The 14979-nt window shown below is 57.8% G+C and overlaps 1 protein-coding gene across 1 annotated transcript; it reads right to left on the bottom strand.

The window, feature by feature from the left end:
- Nucleotides 1–416: 416 nt before the first annotated feature.
- On the bottom strand, nucleotides 417–10333 carry LOC104132132 (selectin P). The gene is given in 17 exon segments (XM_035900824.1): nucleotides 417–524; nucleotides 727–757; nucleotides 1161–1283; nucleotides 1436–1621; nucleotides 1805–1990; nucleotides 2119–2304; nucleotides 2440–2625; nucleotides 2761–2946; nucleotides 3370–3555; nucleotides 3724–3909; nucleotides 4045–4230; nucleotides 4366–4551; nucleotides 6756–6938; nucleotides 7051–7114; nucleotides 7116–7543; nucleotides 9802–9892; nucleotides 10210–10333. Coding segments are annotated over 17 exon segments (2748 nt in total). The 5' UTR covers nucleotides 10309–10333; the 3' UTR covers nucleotides 417–469.
- Between the last annotated feature and the right edge of the window lie 4646 nt (nucleotides 10334–14979).

Consider the following 14979-nt stretch of genomic DNA (forward strand, 5'->3'; position numbering starts at 1 on the left):
GGGGGGGCTACATGGAAGATGAGGACTCCCTTTTCACAAGGAGTCACACAGAGAGGACAAGGGGGAATGGACACAAGTTGCTCTTGGGGAGATTCCGGCTGGACATGAGAGGGAAATTTTTCACCATGAGAAGAGTCCACCATTGGAATAACCTCCCCAGGGAAGGGGTTGACTCTGCCACATGGACACTTTTAAGACTCAGCTGGCAAGGGTGTTGGGCCATCTTGTCTAGACTGTGCTCTTGCCTAGAAAGGTTGGACCAGATGATCCTTGAGGTCCCTTCCAACCTAGGATTCTGTGATTCTATGAATCCCCTTCCCAAGGGGTGTCCCCACCTGGGAGCACCCCAGCCGGGAGGATAAGCTGCCCAGGTGAATTTTCCACGCCTGACTCCCAGCAGAAGCAGGAGGAACGTTTCCAGCGCGCTGCGAGAGCGCAGGGTGCTGTGAGTGGCTCGCCGGCACTCACCTTACAGGTTGGCATCGTACGCTGCGTTGGTGAAGGTGCCGGGTGATCCTAGGTCACTGGAAAACAGACACAAGGGTGTCATGGTGGGGGAGAGGGCAGGAACAGGAAGGGCGTGGGTTAGCACAGCCCTGTCAGCCCAGAAGATGCTCCCGCTGCATATAAAAGCAGCCTTGTGGGCAGATCTGGGTGACAGCGGGGTGACCGCAGGGCTGTGATGGCACAGGGCAGAGCCACCCGCCTGCAGAGCACGGCTCTCACCTGGTAGGGTTCAGGAGCTTCTTCTTCTCCTCTGATAACGGTGTCAAAATGTCCACAGGGACAGAACGGATAGAAAAGAAAGAACCAGATCTGTTTAGTGAAGGATGTGAGAAGCCGCAGCAGTGGTGTCTGAAATTGAACCGAGTTTGACAAGCATGGGATGGAACGGGGAGGGGGGGATGAAGCATTTGCTGCCTTCCCCTTCACAATGAAGGTGTTTTTCTGGCTCTGCCCTCCAAACCTGGCTGCTGACACTTTCAGCTGGACAAACTGCCAAGGACCCCAGCAAGTTGCAGCAAATAAGACACGTGGATTGAGGCAGTCACACTGTTAAACCCTTCTGGTCATCCCGCCCTCCCCTGGGACTGCATAACCACCTTGCCCAAGAGCTCCCAGCCAAAGCCATGGTGGGCTGTGGGGGGCCATTTCTCTACCTCTGTCGCTGAGCCGCTTGGCAAGGAAGGCGATGAGCGACCCTGAGAGCACGATGCCGGTGACCACCAGAGCCGCGATGCTGCTGTAAGCCAGTACTTGCTTCAAGAAGGGTGCACTGTCCTCTGAAACAGATCCACAGTCCCACAGGTTAGAAAGTTGTCAGAAGGACTTCACAGCACCCAGGCTGCTGCGGTGCCCCCCACCGCATTCAAGATGTGCTGCAGGAAGCTGGACCTCCCCTCCAGTGCTAGAGGAGAGTGGGGTCCCACCGTACCTGCACAGACAGGGGGTTGCCTGGTCCAGTTTCCCGTGGCTGCACACCAGAGCATCTCCGCTCCCATCCGAACAAACCCGTCCTCACAGGAAAAGGTGCACGTGGAGTTGTATGTGAAGTTCCCATGCATGTCAGAACAGTTCACCTGGCCTCTGCTGGGGGGATCCAGCACCGGGCAGCTGATGGCTGGAGATAAACCGCAGCGGTAGCATCAATAGGACAGGCCTGATGGTGGTGGCATGGGCACATGTGGGCTGGGGAGCCAGGGGATGAACTGCCATGGACCAGGGGTGCTAAGGGGAAGGGGATGCTGGGGAAAGCAATCTGCTACAACACAGCACTTGACGTGTGCATGATCATGAGTCCTACCTTTGCACTGTGGGGTGTCTCCAGTCCAGGTCCCTGCAGCCGTGCACTCACGGCTCTCTGGCCCCATCAGCACAAACCCCGTCTGGCAGGAGAAGGAACACGTAGAGCCAAAGGCAAAGTCCCCATGGAGGTGGGAACAGAGAGCTTGGCCCATCTTGGGGGTGGCCTGTGCCGAGCATTTGATGGCTGCAAGGGTAAAGACGCATGCTTCAAAAACAAGCCCGGGAGGCTACACTGTTGGGACCAAGAGACTGGGGAACATCCTAGTGTCACCCCAAGGCCAACAACCCCCTGAGCTCTAGCAGCAGCTCTACCTTCACAGCGTGGGGAGCCCCCAGTCCAGGTCCCTGTGGCCATGCACTCGCGGCTCTCTGGCCCTGTCAGCACAAAACCCATCTGGCAGGAGAAGACACACGTGGAGCCGAAGGCAAAGTCCCCGTAGCGGTGGGAGCAGTTCATCTCTCCTCGGTCTGGAGCACTGAGCATTGGGCAGGTGGTGGCTGCAGGAGTAGAGATACACTTCAAGCATAAGCCTGGGGACTATGGGGCTAAACTGTTAGGATGAGAGGACCAAGACACCCAAGAACATCCTAGGGTCAACCCAAGGCCTGTGGCACCTTGAACAGCAACTCTACCTTCACATCGTGGGGCATCTCCTGTCCAGGTCCCTGTGACCATGCAGTTGCGGCTCTCTGGCCCCATCAGGGCAAACCCCGTCTGGCAGGAGAAGACACATGTGGAGCCAAAGGCAAAGTCCCCATGGAGGTGTGAGCAGTTCAGCTCTCCCTGCTCTGGAGCACTGAGCACCGGACAGGTGATGGCTGCAGGGATAGAGATACACTTCAAGCATGAGCCTGGGGACTACAAGGCTAAACTTTTAGGATGAGAGGACCAAGACACCCGAGAACATCCCAGGGGCACCCCAAGGCCTGTGACTCATTGAAAAACAACTCTACCTTTGCATTGTGGGGTGTCCCCAGTCCAGGTCCCCGTGGCCATGCATTCACGGCTCTCTGGTCCTGTCAGCGCAAACCCTGTCTGGCAGGAGAAGACACACGTGGAGCCGAAGGTGAAGTCCCCATGGCGGTGGGCGCAGTTCATCTCTCCTCGGTCTGGAGCGCTGAGCACTGGGCAGGTGATGGCTGCAGAGGTAGAGACACAGTCCAAGCAGGAGCCTAGGGTCTGCGAGGCTCATCTGCTGGGACCGAGAGGCTGGGGAGACACTAGGGTGTTCCCCGAGATCAGTGACACCCTGAGCTCTAGCAGCAACTCTACCTCCACAGTGTGGGGAGCCCCCAGTAGAGATACACTTCAAGCAGCAGACTGGGGACTACAAGGCTAAACTGTTGGGTCCAAGAGGCTGGGGAACATCCTAGTGTCCCCCCAAGGCCAATAACCTGAGCTCTAGCAGCAACTCTACCTCCACAGTGTGGGGAGCCCCCAGTAGAGATACACTTCAAGCAGCAGACTGGGGACTACAAGGCTAAACTGTTGGGTCCAAGAGGCTGGGGAACATCCTAGTGTCCCCCCAAGGCCAATAACCTGAGCTCTAGCAGCAGCTCTACCTTCACAGCGTGGGGAGTCCCCAGTCCAGGTCCCTGTGGCTGGGCCCTCGCGGCTTTCCATCCCCATCAGTGCAAACCCCGTCTGGCAGGAGAAGACACACATGGAGCCGAAGGCAAAGTCTCCGTGGCGATGGGAGCAGTTCAGCTCTCCTTGGTCTGGAGCACTGAGCACTGGGCAGGCAATGGCTGCAGGGATAGAGATACACTTCAAGCATAAGCCTGGGGATTATGAGGCTAAACTGTTAGGATGAGAGGACCAAGACACCACAAGGCTAAACTGTTGGGTCCAAGAGGCTGGGGAACATCCTAGTGTCACCCCAAGGCCAATAACCTGAGCTCTAGCAGCAGCTCTACCTTCACAGCGTGGGGAGTCCCCAGTCCAGGTCCCTGTGGCTGTGCACTCGCGGCTTTCCATCCCCATCAGTGCAAACCCCGTCTGGCAGGAGAAGACACACATGGAGCCGAAGGCAAAGTCTCCGTGGCGATGGGAGCAGTTCAGCTCTCCTTGGTCTGGAGCACTGAGCACTGGGCAGGCAATGGCTGCAGGGATAGAGATACACTTCAAGCATAAGCCTGGGGATTATGAGGCTAAACTGTTAGGATGAGAGGACCAAGACACCCAAGAACATCCTAGGGTCAACCCAAGGCCTGTGGCACCTTGAACAGCAACTCTACCTTCACATCGTGGGGCATCTCCTGTCCAGGTCCCCGTGGCCGTGCACTCGCGGCTCTCTGACCCCATCATTGCAAACCCCATCTGGCAGGAGAATTCACACACGGAGCCAAAGGCGAAGTCCCCATGGAGGTGTGAGCAGTTCAGCTCTCCCTGCTCTGGAGCGCTGAGCACCGGACAGGTGATGGCTGCAGGGCGAAGAGGCACACTTCAAAGCAGGAGCCTGGGAACTGGGAAACTAAACTGCTGGCACCAAGAGACTGGGGAACATCCTAGTGTCACCCCAAGGCCAACGGCACCTTAAGCTCTAGCAGCAGCTCTACCTTCACAGCGTGGGGAGTCCCCAGTCCAGGTCCCTTCGGCCGTGCATTCATGGCTCTCTGACCCCATCAGTGCAAACCCCGTCTGGCAGGAGAAGTCACACACGGAGCCAAAGGCGAAGTCCCCATGGAGGTGTGAGCAGTTCAGCTCTCCTCGGTCTGGAGCGCTGAGCACTGGGCAGGTGATGGCTGCAATAGAAGAGCAGGTCTCAGAAACAGGATAGATGAGGTTAAGTCTAGGGATTAGGGCTGAAGCCCAATCACATAAATCCAGATTTATGGCCTTTGATTTACCTTTCTCACCCAGGCCAGTCTCACCTTTTCAAAAACAGTAGTAACATAGTTGGTACAATGATTTTTCTGCCATATGAGTGATTTCCTGCCCTGTTTATCCCCTGCACTACCCCTGGTCACAGCCCCCGGGACGAGGGACCACGGCTGCTGCAGTCCTGCTTGCCTCCTTCCCTGGAGGGGAGCAGAGACCTGCCTCCATCCTTGTCACAGCAGCAGGGGGAAGGGCACCCAGATGGCTGTGAGGCTCTAGGGGACCAGGAGGGGCTGACTGAAATAGCTGTAGAGTTTGCTTGCCAGCCTCCCCAGGCTGTGCCTGGGGTGCACTTTGCTGTGTGCCGGGACAGCACCTGACATTTTCTGGGGTGAGCAGCTCCGCTGCCTGCGGAACCACCACAGGTTAGCGCCAGGAGGGCATCTAACAGCACCAGCACCCAGCCCAGGTGAGACAGACCCCATTCCCCGCGCCTTCTGCTTTCAGGCTGATGCATAACAATTTCCTTGGTAGGCTTTTCCTTTCATAGCTATTTTACAGGCAAGCCTGGTTTCCCACAGATCCCCAGAGCTGTCTACCGGGGCCCCAAAACCCAGGCTGAGCCACCCTGGGCTCTACCTTTGCAGCGTCGGGGGGCCCCGTCCAGACCCCACCGGCCATGCACTGCAGCCTCCAGGCTCCCGTCAGCTCAAACCCCTCCTGGCAGGAGAAGGCACACATGGAGTTGAAGGCAAACACACTGTGCAGGTGGGAGCAATTGACCTGGCCCCCTTTGGGGGCAGCCAGCTGGGGGCACGGGACGGCTGCAGGCAGGCACAGGGCAGGGTGTGTGAGGGCAGGGCAGGCAGCCTCGTCCCTCGTGGTGCCCGCAGCACCATCAGCCTCACCGCAGCAGGAGCCTCTGCTCGTTTTTGGAGTAAACCCAACTGGCAATGCTTGCTAACGCAGCTTTGTTATCAGCAAGGGCGACTGACTGGCTCGCCTGAGTCTTTGCAAAAAAGAAAAAGCAATCATATGTACAGCCAGCAGGAAAAAAAAAAAAAAAAGAGCTGGGAAAGCAAGCCCTTGGGAACTTGAAAAGCCTGGAGTGGGCAGGCTCAGCCCAGCTTGCCTGGGGGGACTTCCACAAAATTGGGAGCCAGCTCCTGACCCTGCCACTGCTGGGGATGCTGGCCACAGAACAGTCACATCACGTCTTCATGCCCATTCCCCTTAACTGCAGAAAGCTTTGCTGGTCTCAGCTGCCTAAAGTCCCATGTTGGACCACAGGCCCACACGGCACAGGTGTCGTCGGTAGCACTAACTTCACACACAGAGGCTTTGCCCACCCCCTGGTCCCCAGTTGTGTCCTGTGTCTGCCCCAGTCTTTTGACTCATCCCATCCTTGTGCAGGGCTGCAGATCCACCATGCAGTGGCACAGGGAAGGTGGAACAGGGCTCTGTTCCAACCCTCACAAAAAAGCCCAGTACTTCTCTGGGGCACCTGGCGGCAAACCCTCAAGCTGTCAAGAGGAAGACTTTCCCTGCCCCTGCAGTGTAACGTAACTCAGCTTTCTCTCCTTTGCGGTTTCCTGCCCCACTGTGTCCCTCCCAGCTTATATCTAACCTCATCTCGCTGGTCCTCACCCCACACGCGGCAGCCCAGCTCTGCCAGAATACACCCTTCCCCAGCTGCAGGATGGCAGCCCCCCTTAGCTCTTCCCTGAGGACCCCCAAGATGCTGAGCATCCTCCCAAGGTGGATCAGGGTAGGCTTTAGGGAGGAGCAGACAGTGCCACTGGTGTGATGGAAGTGCCAAGACACTGTCCTGCCCCCACGCATGGTGAACACAGGGTGCTGGCACCTGGGTGTGATTCAGGACAGGGAGCAAGAGGATGGGGACAGCTAGGGAGAGTCGGGGGCTTATCCAGAGCTCACAGCCACTCTGCCCATTGCGGCCTCATCGCGGAACCACTCCCTGCATGCAGCACAGGGAACTGCTTCCCCAAAGGGCAGGGGCACGGCAAGCCCAGCCCGTTGCTTGCCTGATCAGTGTTGGGCACGCAAGTCTGGCCCCCAAAGCATTAATGCTGCATCCCTGAGACCACCAGCCCCTGGCAGGCCCTACCTGTGCAGATGGGGGTCTCTGCCGACCACTGCTGGGAAGGCAGGCACCGCAGCATGCCTGCCCCTCGCCGCTTGAACCCCTCCTGGCACTCGAACGCGCAGGTGGAGTTGTAACTGAAGTCTCCGAAGGGATGGCTGCAGTTCATGAGCACTCCCTTGGGCTCGAGCTTGGTGCACTGCACAACTGGGAGAGACACAGTGCCACCAGCCCATTAGGAGCATAACGAACTTGCCCGCTTTGTCGACGGGGCTCAGGGTCTCCAGCAGGGAGGGAGGGGTGGGGATGGGTGGCTCACCGTCCTCGCACTCAGGGCCGTGGAAGCCAGGGTAGCACTCGCAGCGGTAGCTCCCGTCCCCAGCCCACCCGATCCGGGTCCATGCTGCAGTGCCCCCACTCACCCTGGTAGCACAGCGCCTTTTTCCTCCGGCTGCAGGGCTCATCGTTCCACTTGCCTGACTCCTGCTGCCGCTTGATGTAGATCTCCACGCAGTCCTGGTTGGAGCGGCGGTTGTTGGGCTCCCCAGCTGCCCAGTTCTCTGCCTCCTTTGTCAGCGCCTTCTTGGTGCCCACCCAGGTCCAGATGCCCCCCAGCTTGCGGATGCCAATCCAGTAATAGCGCCCATGGAAGGGCAGGCTCTTGTTGAGGTACTCGATTTCCTGCTTGTTCTGGATCGCCACCAAGTCAGTGAAGAAGGTCCGGCAGTAGTTTCTGGCCTGCTCCCACGTGTAGTCCCCTTGGTCACTGTAGTGGTATGTCCAGGCACCCACCTCCATCTGCATCACTGTGCCTGCAAGAGAGGATGAGGTCTGGGATTGACATAGAAAGGACGGGAGCCAGGTCAGGGACGGGGACATGAGGGTGATCTAGGGCTGGCAGCAGGGCCAAGAAATGCCGGCAACCAGCTGGGTGAGGGGATGGAACGAAGGGACGAATGTGGATGAGAATGGGACTCTAAAGGTACACGGAAACCTGGGTGGGTCAGGCATGGCAGAAGGAGCTGAGATGGGACAGAGGGGGATGGCACAGGGATGAGGAAGGTGGGGGAGATGGGGTGAAGGCTGAGACAGAGGGTAGCATGGGATGGGGCGGGCAGAGCTGCGGCAGAAGAGCCCCAAGCGGTGAGGCCAACCCCTCCTCCAGCATAAGTGGTGAAAGCCCAGCACCACAGCCCCACTCCCCTGCCCACAAAGGTTTCCCAAAGGGGAAAACCCAACATCAAGGTGGTTCCTTAAATACGGTTCCTTCCTCGAGCACAGAAGTGTGCTACTTTGGTTTTCTTGCTCTGCACTTCTACATGAGAGTCAGCTTGGAGCAAGGCAGAGCAACGAGCATGCCCTCACTCCTAAAAGCATTTGGATCCTGTTCATCTGAACTAGAGATGGTCTGAAGAGTCTTGTAAAATTCAGTATTGCAAAACAACGTCTTGCAAAAGTCAAGTTCACATCTTGGCCATGTCCATCAGGCAGGGCAAAACCAGAGATTAACTTGGAACCCACACCCAGAAGTGAAGGGCACTTTGCTGAAACCCTACTCTTATTTACAGCATTTTGCACCACAACTTGATGCAATCAAAGGGTTTTAGCCACAAAAAGGAGCTTCCTTCCTCCTCTCCAGAAGCAGGTATCTCCACAACTGCAGAAAGTGATACAGGGATCATATCTGTGCAGAAAGTGAGATGAGGATCAAAGTTTGCTCCAACCAACTAGCCTGAGGTACCCTGTGTCTCAGGAGAGTGTATCACACTGCGGTCACGCAGGCAAAGGTCTGGGCATCACAGATTAGATGCAAATCTAGGGCTTCCCCAGTCTAATTAGGGGTCTAGTGGGGTCAATAATTATGCATTTTTCTAAGCAAAATTCCCATAATTTGTCTGGTTTTCCTTGTGAAAGAGCAAACTATCCACTTTGTTCAAAAAACCTGAAGCTGAGCAAAATGTGGCCTTAACAACAGCCCTCCTTCTCCCCTCCTGGGAGCCTGCCCCCTCCTCAGCTCCCACCACCCACCTCCTGGCCCTCGCTATCCCCCAAGTATGGCTCAGGGCAGCTGCCCTGCTACCCTCACACACCCCATCCCCAAACCAAAAATGACCAAGGGAGCCCATCTGCTACGTGCCCATCCTCCATGTGCTCTCCTGCCTCTTTCTTCCAGCTCCACCAGTAACACCCTTTCTGTAGCACAGGTCATCCCTACTCCTTCCCCTCAGCCTTGTGTTACCTCTCCCTGCCCTACCTGGAGCTGAACCCCCAGGTAGGTGCTGTTTGCCTGCGTTTTGACTCCTTGCCTCCCCTGCAGCCCCAGATGCCTCCCCCCAGGGCGGTGCTTAGCACCCACCGCTGGACTCAGGGTGCCTTTGCATTTTTGTTTTCCTCTCAGAGCTAAATCTCAGCCTCCTCCTGACACTTCTGCATTTGCCTCTGTTCCTTAGCTCAACCGTTAAAGGTCCTTTGGAAAATAACCCAGCTCATGGAGGATCTCTAGGGACAGAGCAGGCACCAGAAGGTTTTGCTCTGTGCAATACCAACATGTGAAGGAAATATCCTACAGGCAGCAGAACCAAATTAGTTTCTACTCTGATTTCTTCTCCTGATGTCAGTTAGCAGCTTTAATTCTGTGTGGTGCTGCCTCAGCTGTGCTCCCAACCCTTGCACCTGTGGGTGCTGTGGCTATGTCCGTGCCCAGCTCTGCAACATGGGCATGGGCATAGGCAGGGGGTAGAGCTGCTGCTGCCTTTCTCCATTTCTTGGTACAGTGCACTGGCTGCCATGCTGCATTTGGGGAACCAGACACCCTGCGGGAACCCCACACGTGGCCCAGCCCTCCCCAGGGGAGCACAGTCCTGTGATGGGTCTGTCTGGAGGGAGCTGGCCCGGGCAGATGCAGCCCCTTCCCAGCCCAGAGGGGTCCATCCCTGGGGGTGGCAGCCATAGGGTTGTAACCGATGAGCCCCCAAAATAACAATGCTGACCTTCTCCATTTTCCCGGACCTGCTGGCTCCTCAGCAGCAGGATCACACTAGGCTTACTGAGCGGGCGGCAGGCAGCTTACCCCATGCGATGGCAGCGATGCCCAGGTAGCAGATGCCACGAGAGCCCAGAGCCCACGTCCTTCCAGCAGACCGCAGTCCCGCAGCAGTGCCCTGTGTGCCAGGGAGGGAGGTGTGAGCATGCACGTCCCACGGGGGCTCTCCCACCCCCTTCTGCACCTCACTGCTACCAGGCAGTCCTGGTAGCCCCAAGGGCACATTGCTTGTGCCAGCTCGCACGCAGACACACACGGTGCCGCCGGCCAGGTATGGCTCTGCTGTAGAAAGGGCCCCTCCAGCGAAGCACTTTGGGGGGGCTGTGCCTGCAGCACAGCTGGGCAGCGGGGGAGGCTGTGCCAGAAATGCAGTTTCCTAAACTCCCTTTTCCAGGCAGAACCCAACCCATCCCCAGGAAAAGGAACGAGACCTACCATGTCGGCGCCACAGATGCACCTTGCCCAGCCACCGGCAGCACCAGGCGCTTCTGGCCCTCGGCAGGCAGCGAGGCTGACACTTCCTCCAAGAAGCATCGCTCCCTGCCCTTGGCCTCTTCCCCTCCCGCCCCAGTCCCGCTGCCAGCCCGCATCCTGCCTCACGCCTCCGCCTCCCCAGCCACAGGCTTTCCCACCCCCAGAGACCCCACTCCCAGCCCGGGGCCAGAGGGGAACAGTGGGGTCAGCCCTGTCCACAGCCCTGGTGGGGCTCAGCTCATCACCTGCCCCATGGCACGGGAGCTGGGTGCATCCCCACGCTGCCATGGGAGCCAACCCACGTCTGCCTGAGCCCCCCAGGAGGTGCAGAAGGGTCCAGCCCCAGCCCATGGTGCCCAGGGCATCGAGACCTCTCCAGCCCACCATGTCCATGTTGCAGTGCCCACGCTGGTGGTCAGAAGACAGAGGAGGAACGAGGTGCGATGAGCTCCCACGAGGGCTGAGTAGGAGCGTGGCTCGCAGCCTCCTGGCTCCTGAGTCGGATGCTCTCCTCACTCACAGGCTTTTTGGCTCTGGCTGTGAATCTTCATATACCATTTATAAGCAGTTACGTACACAATGTATTTTCCTGTCTTTGCCTTTAAGTCTTTATGAGAAAGGTCCAAGAACATGCCAGAGGAACTTCCCCTGAGTTGTTAATATCCTTCATGAACTTCCACCAATGCTTCAGGAACATGCCTCATTGTGTCCACCTCCCCTTGGATCACTCTTGAATCATCATAAATCTTCCCTTATCCCATTCTGCTTCTAAGTAAAATTGCCTTGGCAGGGTTTTATGCTGGAATTACTCTGCTCACTTCCAGCTAAAAGCCAGAGTGAGAGCCATGCAGGTCACATGCATTTTCCAGTTCCAGAGAAACTGATGCTGCTCCAGTGGGATTCATGCTAGACAAAAGGAGGAACCCATCCCACAAAAGCCATAACCCGCTACAGTGACTTTATACTTGGCCAATATAAATGAAACTCACTTCCTGTCTCTGCCTATCTTCCTTGCAAAATGTTTTATTGCAATTGTCTATTTTTATGGAATTGCTGAGGATGAGCCTGTATGTCCAGTAACTCAGGAGCGCTTGCTTTCCAGAAGCTCATGTGCAGAGGGTGTGCAATTACGGCAAGGAAAGAAGCAGCTGGGTGGGCAGAGAGGCTGAGGGGCAGCTACTGAGGCAGGAGAGCATCTTCAAATGCTGAGGGACACTCGGGCAGGCTGGGAGCTGCCTCTCCCGTGTGGCAGGAGACCCACTGGGAATCAGAGGGGTGCTTGCGGGTGCACGGCCCTGGGAGGGGAGCAGGCTGTGCCCCTGCCAGTTTCACTTCTGCTGAAACCTGACACGGTAGGGTAGAGCAGTAGAAAAAAAATATTTCCACCTTTATTTTTGTAACTACTGAGGGTTTCTGTTATTGTTTTAAAAACAGAAGGAAGGTGGCTGAGACCCAGAGGCTGCCACCACAAAGGGCAGAACGTGGCCAAGTCCGAAGCTGTTTGTGGGGGTAGGTACCCCGTGCCTGCAGGTACCTGGGCTCAGAGAGGGGGCCGTGCATGGCAGGACGGGAACTTGAGGGTAGCTTTGCAGGTAGTGGACAAAGGTACACATGGTGGGAGGAAGAGAAGACGCAAATAGGCTCTGCTGGGACCTGGCTGATGGCCAGGAGCCCTTTTACATCTCAGAAGGTTTCCAAGGCTGGCTCCCTGGGAAGGATTCAGGATGCTGCAGGGCATATGCTCCCCACTGGGTTCCCAATGCCCCACTTACCAAGGAAGGGCCCCTCCCTGCCTTACGGGCTGAGCAGCGCAGGGATTTCTCGGGTGGTAGGATGGTGCATCCTGTCCCCCTGGCCACCCCTCCAAGGGCACAGTGCAAGCTGCAAGCCAGAGCTTTGCTCAGCGTGGGCTTGAGGGAGCAGGTACAAAGACACTTTCCTGTGTCACCTCCTCACTGTCCCTCTGGACTCTGTAGGGATCTGGAATGGAAATGTGCCCTGGTCCTGAGCCACAGACGGAGGCGATGCTTTCTCTCTCATGAAAGCCATGCTGGGGGCTGTATCTGTGGGGAAGGGGCATGGGTGCCCTACTCCCACCTGCAAACCACTGCTGGGGGTGCCGTGCAGCCGATTGGGCAACCCACCCACAGGCTGTGACTGCAGGGCTCGCCAGGGGGAAGCAGCTCGGTCGCTGCAGCCATCACTGCCTGCCCAGGCTGATGCTCTGCTCCCTCTCGATGTCCTCGGCCACACTGCAAGCAGGGTGTCATGTGCAGGGTAGGGTGCAATGCCTGCATGAGTATCCTGACAGCACTGGGAGCGCCCAGGTATGGATGGGACCCATGGTGCCGGGGGCTGTACGTGTTGCATGGGGAGGTGGGCACTGGCAGAGGTGGGCAGATGCCCCAGGGCTAAGTCCGGGCTGTGCCCAGCAATGTGTCCGCAGGGAGTGCCCAGGACCTGGGAGAGTGAGACCTTAGGGACAGGGGGTGCAAGGGGCACCCCCATCACCACCACACCAGAACCCCCACCCCGTGCAGAGGCACATGTTGTTGTTTTCGGCAGAGGCTCCCACCCCGCAGTGGCACAGCCTGTTCCCCTCCTTGTGCAATGTTTCCTGGCAAACCACAGAGGAACCGAGTCACCCTGACACAGCCTGCCCAGCTCAGCTGCCACCAGTGATACAGCAGGCACCTTCCTGGGGAGCCCCCCTTGCTGCCAGGGAGGGCTCAGCAGCCCACCAGAGCAAGGAGGGACCTAGCTGCACCCCTGGAGGAGCATGACGTGGTGCCGGTGAGGACCCACACCCCGCTGGGGTGCAGCCCTGCTGCTGCCATGCTCCACCCTGGGGAACGAGGCAGCTCTCTCTCTGAGACTTTAGAGGCACCTCCTGAATGTGGGCAAGGGATGGCTTCCCCCCACCACAGGTCGCCAGGGGGTGTTTGACCCAAAGGGTGGCCCTGAGCTGCAGGGTGCCTTTGGACACCTCTCCCAGTGTTACACCTGGTCAGCAGCCTGAGCAGCTGGACCCACCTCTAATGGCCCCAGAGGAAAGCGGCACCTGATAAAATCTTTCTCACAATTTGAAAGTGTTTGTCCACAGGAAGACGCATCAACTGAGTGCTGCTCTGGCTTTGGAGTGGGTGAGATGGTTGCAAGGATTAGCCAGGACCAGAAGGACAGGGACACTTCCAAGCCAGCCCATGGGCCGTGGCACCCTGCACCCCCCACCCACAGGGACTTCACAGCCCTGGGGCAGCCCTGGCTGTGGGATGCAGGGGTAGTTTCAAGCAAATCACTCCTGGCCACCCCACCCATTCCCTCTCAGAGACATTTCTTTGATCTCAGCTGTAGGATAGCTTTCTGCCTCATGCCTTTCCTCTTCCACACCTGTGACAGCCAGCCTTTTCGCTGGGCACCACTGCTGGCTGGGTACCCCCACCTGTGCTGCCTGCCTGCCCCCTGGGACCTTAGGGACAGGGGGTGCAAGGGGCCCCCCCATCACCACCACACCAGAACCCCCACCCCGTGCAGAGGCACATGTTGTTGTTTTCGGCAGAGGCTCCCACCCCGCAGTGGCACAGCCTGTTCCCCTCCTTGTGCAATGTTTCCTGGCAAACCACAGAGGAACCGAGTCACCCTGACACAGCCTGCCCAGCTCAGCTGCCACCAGTGATACAGCAGGCACCTTCCTGGGGAGCCCCCCTTGCTGCCAGGGAGGGCTCAGCAGCCCACCAGAGCAAGGAGGGACCTAGCTGCACCCCTGGAGGAGCATGACGTGGTGCCGGTGAGGACCCACACCCCGCTGGGGTGCAGCCCTGCTGCTGCCATGCTCCACCCTGGGGAACGAGGCAGCTCTCTCTCTGAGACTTTAGAGGCACCTCCTGAATGTGGGCAAGGGATGGCTTCCCCCCACCACAGGTCGCCAGGGGGTGTTTGACCCAAAGGGTGGCCCTGAGCTGCAGGGTGCCTTTGGACACCTCTCCCAGTGTTACACCTGGTCAGCAGCCTGAGCAGCTGGACCCACCTCTAATGGCCCCAGAGGAAAGCGGCACCTGATAAAATCTTTCTCACAATTTGAAAGTGTTTGTCCACAGGAAGACGCATCAACTGAGTGCTGCTCTGGCTTTGGAGTGGGTGAGATGGTTGCAAGGATTAGCCAGGACCAGAAGGACAGGGACACTTCCAAGCCAGCCCATGGGCCGTGGCACCCTGCACCCCCCACCCACAGGGACTTCACAGCCCTGGGGCAGCCCTGGCTGTGGGATGCAGGGGTAGTTTCAAGCAAATCACTCCTGGCCACCCCACCCATTCCCTCTCAGAGACATTTCTTTGATCTCAGCTGTAGGATAGCTTTCTGCCTCATGCCTTTCCTCTTCCACACCTGTGACAGCCAGCCTTTTCGCTGGGCACCACTGCTGGCTGGGTACCCCCACCTGTGCTGCCTGCCTGCTCCCTGGTGCCTGGCAGCAGCAACATGTGGGTGGCACAGATAAGAATTTGCCAAACAGGATGCCAGGGGCGTAGATAACGCCAAAGTTATCTCACTGCTTCTGTGGTAGGGAGTAAACAAGAGGCTCTGCCCAGCCGGGGAATCCCACAGCAGTACCTCTGCCCTGCCAACGAGCTGGAGCACAGGGTGGGTACAGGGGTGCAGCTCCGGAGGTGTGTGGCGTCCAGAGGCAGCCCCGCGGCCATGCAGACAGCCCTTGCTCTGAGAGAAAGCAGAAC

This window comes from Egretta garzetta, unplaced genomic scaffold (assembly GCF_000687185.1).
Source record: "Egretta garzetta isolate BGI_Z169 unplaced genomic scaffold, ASM68718v1 scaffold598, whole genome shotgun sequence".
Taxonomy (NCBI): Eukaryota; Metazoa; Chordata; class Aves; order Pelecaniformes; family Ardeidae; genus Egretta; species Egretta garzetta.